The 8,661-nt window shown below is 56.1% G+C and overlaps 1 protein-coding gene across 1 annotated transcript in view; it reads right to left on the bottom strand.

Moving 5' to 3' along the window:
* Window positions 1–2,949: 2,949 nt before the first annotated feature.
* Window positions 2,950–8,661, bottom strand: part of LAMC3 (laminin subunit gamma 3) — a 65,885-nt gene continuing 60,173 nt past the window's right edge. Inside the window, exons 26-28 of the mRNA XM_020875598.2 lie at window positions 8,148–8,294; window positions 7,960–8,059; window positions 2,950–4,305 (exon numbers count right to left, since the gene is read on the bottom strand). Coding sequence (XP_020731257.2) covers window positions 4,055–4,305; window positions 7,960–8,059; window positions 8,148–8,294 — 498 coding nt within the window. The 3' untranslated portion in view covers window positions 2,950–4,054. The remainder of the gene's footprint in view (window positions 4,306–7,959; window positions 8,060–8,147; window positions 8,295–8,661) is intronic.

Genomic DNA, 8,661 nt, shown 5'->3' with positions numbered 1-8,661 from the left:
GTGCAACTCTTTGTGACCCCATGGACAGTAGCCCTCCTAGCTCCTCTGTCCATGGAATTCTCCAGGCAAGAGTACTGGAATGAATAGCCATTCCCATCTCCAGGGGATCTTCCTGACCCAGAGATTGAACCTGAGTCTCCTGAAGTGCAGGCTGATTCTTCACGGTGGAGACACCAGGGAAGCCCCGGTGGCACTCCTAACAATTAATTATGCATGGGTCGCAGGCACTGGCAGGGACTAGGATCGGCAAACAGCATGCCTGGTCACCGCTTCCCACCCACACGTCCACTGAGTGAGCAGGTCCCTGGGACTGGGTGCAGAGTCTCCATTCTCACCGCTAGGACTGAAGTCCTGGGACCAGCTGCTTCTCTTTATTCCGTCGCTGCCTCTGGGGAGGGAAGTGGCCAGGATGTCCCAAAGGAGAGGGCTACACAGGTGGAGACTGGTGGAGATGGGACAACCCAAGGTGGAGACTGATGCCAAGGCAGCAAGCCCCACCTCCCGGGCACAGCCAGTTATTCTCCATAGGCCCATCACCCCTACTTAGGGTTTGGATATAGGCCAGCTGTGTGACCTTGGGCAAGGTACTTGACCTCTCTGAGCCTCAGTCTCCTGGTCTGCAGAATGGTTACCATGAGGGTGGTTTAAGCAGGTAGGAGTTATAACCCTGGGTTAAAAGGAGATGATTCGTCTGGACGCCAGAGAAGAGAGTGGACTTAGAATGCTTGTTGTTTTAGTCGCCAAGTCGTGTCCAACTCTTTTTCGACGCCATGGACTGTAGCCCACCAGGCTCCTCTTTCCATGGGATTTCCCAGGCAAGAATACTTGAGTGGGTTGCCATTTACTTCTCCAGGGCATCTTCCCTACCCGGGGATCAAACTCGCATCTCATGCATGGCAGGCGGATTCCTTACCACTGAGGCACTAGGGAAGCCCCAAAGTATAGGCCCATCCCTGGGTGGGCCCAGACCACCAAACTTTCCGTTAACATCCAAATCCGAAACTTAGAATGGAGCCCTGATCATGCACTTCCTGATCCAGGCTCAGACAGCCGGTTGCCCTGGGGGTTGGGCTGGTTGGTTCTGCAGGGTAAAGGCCGCCCTGTCTTCCACTGCTCAGCTGCTGGGCTGCATGCCTAGCCAGATGTTCAGCAACTGCCACATTCCACCCAGCCACAGCCCCACCTCTGGAGCCAGAGAACGGCTCTCGACACCAAGCATGCCTGGACTGCATGAGTCATGAGAAGTCAGGCCCGAGGTATGTCACCACGGAACAGAGAAGTCTGTTCTCCACCCGTCGGGGATGCTGGGACAGGGCTTTGCTGTGCCCCCCATGGCTTGGGCAGATAAAAGTGGAATGCCAAAAGCAGGCATCAGAGCAGCTGTGTGCCTCTGTCAGCCAGGAAGAGCGGTTGGGGGACATCAGACCCTGCTTTCTTCAAAGAACCCCCATCTCCTTGGCACCGCTTATACCAAACATCAATCATCAAACTCTCAGGAGAGTAAAACTCTCCTGTTTTGGCCTCCCCACCCAGATCTACCTGGTCACTCCTCGGGTCACTGTTGTGCACCATGTCACCCCCCCCGCCCCAGCCCTGGCCTTGGTTTTTGGTTTCTCCATGGAGGAGCACACCTCTTCTCTGAATGCTGTCCCCTAGAGGTTGGTGGAGATGGGAGAGGCACAGCCCAGTTCTCATTACAGCCTCGGACCCAGAAAGAAAGGAAGTGTGAAAGTGTTAGTCGCTCAGTTGTGTCTGACTCTTGTGACCCTATGATACTGTAACCCACCAGGATTCTCCAGGCAAGAATACTGGACTGGGTTGCCATTCCCTTCTCCAGGGGATCATCCTGACCCAGGGATCGAACCTGGGTCGCAGGCAGATTCTTTACCATCTGAGCCACCAGGGAAGCCCAGAGACCCTCATTATTCTGATCAGGAGTAGGGGAATCTGGTTGAGCCGGGGTGGTCTCTCGCGGAAAGCTGGAATCAGGACAGTTTCTAACCTGTCTCTGCCAACTAGTCAACAGAGGGGCCACAGTGGGTCTGGGTGGAGGCGGTAGGGGTAGTGGGAACATTCTCTCCCATCAAAGCACAGGAAAAGCAAAGAAAGCAGCTTTGTGGAGAGAAAACCAGTAAACGCAGAGACAGCAGAGGCAGAGAACAAGGAGAGATAGAAAGGAGGGGAGAGGTAAGCCTCCGGCCCCTGGCCACGAGCGCCCCTGTCTTGCTTAAACTGGAGCCGGAGGGGGGTGGTCCTTGTGGTCAAGAGCCCTGACTGAGCATGCGCCAGAATCCCCCCCTCAACCTGGGTTCCCAGAGTGACCGGTGCAGGCCAGGCCCCCACCCTGCAAATGCTGGGCTGCTGCCCACACTCCTGCCTGGAATGTTCCCCGCTGTCTCCCCACCCTTTGAGGCCTGGCCCGAAGCCCTCCTCTCCTCACTGGGGTCCCTCCCTCAGCTGCACCCCACCCCTCACACTCCCCCAGCCCCTGTGAAAGTGTGAAAGTGTTAGGCGGTGTCTGACCCCATGGACTTTAACCCACCAGGCTCCCCTGACTGTGGAATTCTCCAGGCAAGAATGCTGGAGGGGATAGCCCACCCCTTTTCCAGGGGATCTTCCTGAGCCAGGGATCGAAGCTGGGCCTTGCGCATCACAAGTAGATTTTTTTTAGTCTGAGCCACCAAGAGAAACCCCCTCCCAGCCCTGAGACTTTGTCTAATAAGCCCCTCGGAGCAGAGAGGAAAGGACGGATGGCTGGGGTCACAGGACCCCTGCGGAGTCCCCACAGTGGGAAGACACTGGCAAAGCCGGTGGTCTCAGCTCTGCCATCGGCCTAGCCCCTCGCGTAGGCCGAGAGGCGTCACTGAACGTGCTGCCACCCACTCGCTGGGTGCTGGGAGTGGGCACCCACAGCCCAGGCCCCTGCTGGACCAGAGGCACACCACCAGCTAGTAGAGGAGTCCTTTATTGCCATGTTAAACAGGATTGGTTAAACAGAGTCGGTCTGAGCCTGTCGCCCCTGCTAGGGGCGGGGGAGGCAGGAAGGGCATTGGGAAGGTGCGGGATTCCCCAGCATGACAGGGTGGAAAGGCAGCCAGGTCTCCCTGCTCAGCGCCCGTCGGGGCCTGCTTTGTGGCAGGTGGGGCTGCAGGGCTGTGGGGCCAGTTTGGGAAGTATCGATCGGTCAAAGGCCAGCCAGGGTTGGCAGGGTCACAAAGAGCTCCAAAACCCACGCCCTCTCAGGCCATGAGACCCAGCTCTTTGGACAGGCCATGACCCTTTAAAAGGTCATGACCCTAAAAGGGGCCGTGGGCCCAGGCCGGGCGGTTCCTTCAGTGAGTGCGACCCAGTCCCAGGATCTTGAGAAGGAAGCACTCCTTGAAGCCAATGATGAGGCCCCTTCCTGGGGTGGGTCATCCCCTGGCTGGCTGAGCAAGCAGGCTGTCCTGGGGCCCCAGGAGCCCTGGGCCTCAGCTTCCTCTGCTTAGAAGCCTTAGCATCTTGCGTCTCTTGACCTGCTTGGTCCCTTGGCTGGGCAGAGCTGCTGGGTGTTCGTGGTGGATGACAGACAGGTTGGGGGGAGGGGGTGCTGCAGGACAGAGGGCAGGTCTGGAGCTGGGGGCTCTGGTTAACCCTGCCCTGGATCTCTGCAGATGGCCCCCGACTCAGCCTCCTGGGTACCAACCCTGCACAGAATTGTCAGTGTCACAGGGTGTTCAGAGTCCAGCGGGGGTGCAACACACATGGATGGACTAGTTCACGCGCACACTGCGCACACTCGCAGGAGCCCACATGTGCTTGCGCGCGTGCATGCGTGTATGGCATGGGAGTGCATGCTGTTGGGGGTGTGCACACCGTCGCTGCCTGGGTGAGCTCTGAATGCACACTCACTCCTGCCGGAGGGGAGGGGGTGTGAGCACGGACTCAGGAGGGTGCGAGGCAGCAGGCTCTGGTGGGTGTGTCTCTGCATGGCGCACCTGTGGGGGTGTGCAGGCCCTGGGCCGGGGTGGGGGTGCACCCCGGGATCTGGGGGCACCTCGGGGTCCGGCGGCCCTCACTGCCAGCTGGCACAGCTCACAGGCAGGCTGTGTAGGATGGCCTCCAAATTCTGCTTGTCAGCACGGATCTCCGCGAGGTCGCTCTCGAAGCTCTGGATCTGCAGCTCTTGCAGCTTGGACTCCTGCTCCAAGAGCCTCAGTTTCCCCTGCAGGGCCCCCGGGGAACCCAGCTGCAGCCTCAGACGCTCCAGTGCCCGCTGGGTCTCGTTCAGGGCCCTGGCTGGGGCTCTATGGGTGTCTAGCGACCCTGGACAGAGGAGCACAGACAAGACTAAGGGGGAGGCTGGCTCCCCGCCCCTGGAGGGCCCTCCCCCAACCCCAAATTTCCAGGATCCCAACTGCCCACCATCTACCAGGAAAGCAAGAGATCAAGAGGGCAGCGTGGTGAGGTAGGTGAGGGCCTGACCTGGGTTTGTACCCCACTAAGCTTTTGTGCTTAGAAAGCTGAGAGCTGAAGAATTGATGCTTTTGAACTGTGGTGTTGGAGAAGACTCTTGAGAGTCCCTTGGACTGCAAGGAGATCCAACCAGTCCATCCTAAAGAAAATCAGTCCTGAATATTCACTGGAAGGACTGATGTTGAAGCTGAAACTCCAATACTTTGGCCACCTGATGTGAAGAGCTGACTCATTTGAAAAGACCCTGATGCTGGGAAAGGTTGAAGGCAGGAGGAAAAGGGGGCGACAAAGGATGAGATGGTTGGATGGCATCTCTGACTCAATGGACATGAGTTTGGGTAGACTCCGGGAGTTGGTGATGGACAGGGAGGCCTGGCGTGCTGCGGTTCATGGGGTCGCAAAGAGTTGGACATGACTGAGCGACTGAACTGACTGATTGAAGCTTATGTGCCAACTTTGGAAGTTTCCCTCGGGTGGCATGGGGAAGCTGTTAAGCTTTGGTACTGGTATTACTATTACTGTTGAAGAAGAGAAGGCTTGGGTGAGTCCTGAGACCCGGTTTTCTCATCTACAAAGCAGCATGTGTGAGAGAGAGGTCCCCACGTGTCTGCCGGTTCCCACATGCTGTTGATTCGCTGACAGCACACGCTTATGGATGGATCTCACCCAGGATGCGTGGACGCTGGGTGAAAAGAAAGGTCTCCGGCATGAGAATGGGGGGCGAGGTGCAACAGGAAGGGCTGCAGGCCTGGGAAGCGGGCAGCGGGGGTCCAGTCCTGGCCCTGGGGCCTGGATTAGCTCTGCTACTTGGGGTGAAGGACTTCCCCCGGAGCCTCTCCAAGGGTGACATGAGGGGGCGGGGCCGGGTGCTCACCTATGAACTTGGTGATGATGGTGGCATGGAATCCACCAGCTGTCTCCCCGGTCTGGGCTTTGTCAGCTTGTCATTAAGGTGACACTCAACGGGAAGACAGCTGAGCCAGGCGGGAGAGTGGTGGGGACAAGGAAACAGATTCTAAACAGCATTTTAAAAGTTAACTAATCAGGCTGTGCCCGGTCTTAGCTGTGGCACGTGGGATTTTCAGTCTTTGTTTCGGCATGCAGGATCTTTAGTTGAGGCCACGCAAACCCTCGGTTGCCTCCTGTGGGATCCAGTCCCCTGACCAGGGATCGGACTCGGACCCCCTGCATTGGGAGCGCAGAGTCTTGAGTCACTGGACCGCCAGAAGGGAAGTCCCCTAAATGGCTCTGAATCCCACAGGAACCCCACAGGCTCCCAGGGCCCTGAGTCTCCTGGGCCATGAAGGCTGGGTTGGAGGGCAGGCAGCTGCAGGAGCTGACCCCGGGCGGGAAGAGGCAGAGGGAAGATGCTCCCAGTAAAGACCGGCAGAGGCCCCACCGTTCACCGGAAAGTCCAAACGGCCTCTCTCTCGGAGGAGCTTACAGCCTCCATTCTGCCTGCCCAGCTGGGTCTCCTGGGGTGGGGACAGGGTCTAGGTGTGCGTGGTCACTCCTGCCCCTCAGGGTCAATCCCAGTGCCAGCGTGAATGAGTGAATGCTAACAATGGTGAGAACGGTTTTACCCACAAAGAGCGTTTGATTCAGGCTGGGCTGGATCGCGTCCAGTGTACTGAGTTCTTGTGGGTATAGACTCGTGGCTGCGAGTGGACACACTCTGAATCAAGTCAGACCTGAGTGTGACCCACAGCCTCCCCACTGACTGGCTGTGGGACCCCGGGCACATTATTTAAATTTCCTGTGCTTCGGTTTCCTCATCTGTAGAATAGCAAGAGCGTCAGGATCCACGGCTGGAGTTGGAATGAGATCCGATTGTGTGTGCAAATAGCTGAGTGGGGGCCTGGAGTCCAGGCAAAATGCAGAACATGCTGATTTCCCCTTGTCTTATTGACAGTGAGAATTGAAATGCATCCTCTCCCATGGACAAACCTTGAGGATGTCACACTGAGTGAAATAGACCAGTCACAAGAGGATACACACTGTCTGATTCCACTTAGGTGAGGTGTCTACAACGCCAAATTCACAGAAACAGACGGTAGAACAGGGGTTGCCAGGGCCTGGGGCTGGGGGAGTGGGCTTTGTGTATAATGCAGACAGGCTTCATCTTGGGATGATGAAAAAGTTCTGGAGGTGGGTGGTGGTGATGGGCCACATGATAAGGTGAATGTTGTACCTAACGCCATTGAAATGTATGCTGAAAAATGGTTAAAATGGCAAATTTAATGTTTTGTGTGTTTTAAAACGGCATGCTGTTCACTTCAGTAGTGAAAGTTGCTCAGTCGTGTCCGACTCTTTGTGACCGCATGGACTGTAGTCCATGGAATTCTCCAGGCCAGAATACTGGAGTAGGTAGCCTTTCCCTTCTCCAGGGGATCTTCCCAACCCAGGGATCAAACCCAGGTCTCCTGTATTGCAGGTGGATTCTTTACCAGCTGAGTCACAAGGGAAGCCCAAGAATACTGGAATAGGTAGCTTATCCCTCCTCCAGAGGGTCTTCCCAACCCAGGAGTTGAACTGGGGTCTCCTGCATTGCAGGCAGATTCTTTACCAACTGAGCTACTAGCGAAGGGTCTCCTGCATTGCAGGCAAATTCTTTACCAACTGAGCTACCAGCGAAGCCACTGCTTCCCTGAAGTTCACTGAAGTTTAGCACTTCAGCCTAACTGCTATTAGGCAGTTGAGCCCCTCACCCCTGCTTGAGGGCTCCACGTCTTGGGGGCTGTCCCCTTCATGATTTACTGACTCATCCCACTTCCCAGGTGGCACTAGCAGTAAAGAACCCACCTGCCAATGTAGGAGATGTAGGAGATGTGGGTTCGATCCCTGGGTTGGGAAAATCCCCTGGAGGAGGACATGGCAACCCATCCAGTATTCTTGCCTGGAGAATCCCATGGACAGAGGAGCCTGGCAGACTATAGTCCACGGGGTCACAAAGAGCTGGACACGACTGAAGCGACTGAGCACACAGGCAGGCACACACTGCACAGTGTGGCAAGCACTCTGTGAAGTACCCGCTGTGACCCCATTTCACAGATTGGGTGACTGAGGCTCAGAGAGGGTGAGTGATTTTCCCAAGCTCTCACAGCCCAGGAAGGCAAAGTGCCAGACTTGAATCCTGGTCTATCTGATCCCAAGCCAGTGCCACGCTTGCTCCTATGACATTCTCTCTTCTTCTCTGAAATCCTCAACCGCTGAGGGTGGATCCAGTCACCTGGTGCCTACGGGTGTTGTGCAGGTAGTGAGTGTTCCCTCCTCCTGACTAGCAGCCCCTGGAGGCACAAAGTGAGCTTGTTTCTAGACCCCAGCCCTGCCTTATGTGAGGGGGCCTGGAGCAGTTACAAATGCTTGCAATTGATCACAAGGCTCAGGATTGGGGAAGCAATGGATAGAAGGAGACGACCTTCCCCTGGACTGGACCTCATAGAAGGATCCCAGAGGTGTGCCAGGGACCCAGAGGACCAGGGCCCGGCCTTGGGGTCTCCTTACCCAGCCTGGCGAGCAGCTCCGACAAGACTTTGATGTCCTTCTCCAGGGAGGTGCGTGACTCTTGGATCTGCCGTTCCATTTGGCTCAGCCCAGCACCATCCTTTTGGGGGGTCAGAGGGAGAGGAAAAGCTTGAGTGGCTCCCAGCTGGTTCCCAGGACCAGGAGGAAAAGGGGTGGGGGTCTCGTACCCGCTCAGCCGCCTCCAGCTCCTGTCTGTGCGCTTCTGAGGTTAGCAGCTGCCGGGAGGCCAGTCGGAGGGTCGCCCGCGTCTGTCTGGAGAGCTGGCTAGCCCGGCGGTGTTCCTGCTTCCCTGCCCTCAGCAAGGCCTTGGCGAGCTGTGGGTGGGCAGCAGCAGAGAGGGGAGGGTGAGTGGAAGGAGTCCTTCTTTTCCTTTTTTAAGTTTTTTTTTTTTAATGTGGATCATTTTTTGAAGTCTTTACTAAATGTACTACAATATTGCTTCTATTTTATGGTGGTTTTTTTTTTTTCTATTTTGGCTGCGAGGCAAGTGGGATCTTAGCACCCCATCCAGGGACTGAACCTCCCACCCTCTATATTGGAAAGTGAAGTCTTAACCACTGGACTGCCAGGAAAGTCCCCAAGAGAGTCGTTATAGAGGTAAAGGATATTAATGGTCATCATGCCAAGTGGTCATCACTTCACTTCATCACTTCACGATCATTTATTTGTTCATTCATTCAT

Source organism: Odocoileus virginianus, chromosome 2 (genome assembly GCF_023699985.2).
Source record: "Odocoileus virginianus isolate 20LAN1187 ecotype Illinois chromosome 2, Ovbor_1.2, whole genome shotgun sequence".
In the NCBI taxonomy this organism is placed as follows: domain Eukaryota; kingdom Metazoa; phylum Chordata; class Mammalia; order Artiodactyla; family Cervidae; genus Odocoileus; species Odocoileus virginianus.
Note: the sequence above shows the minus strand (reverse complement) of the source record. Positions and strands in the feature narration are given on the sequence as shown.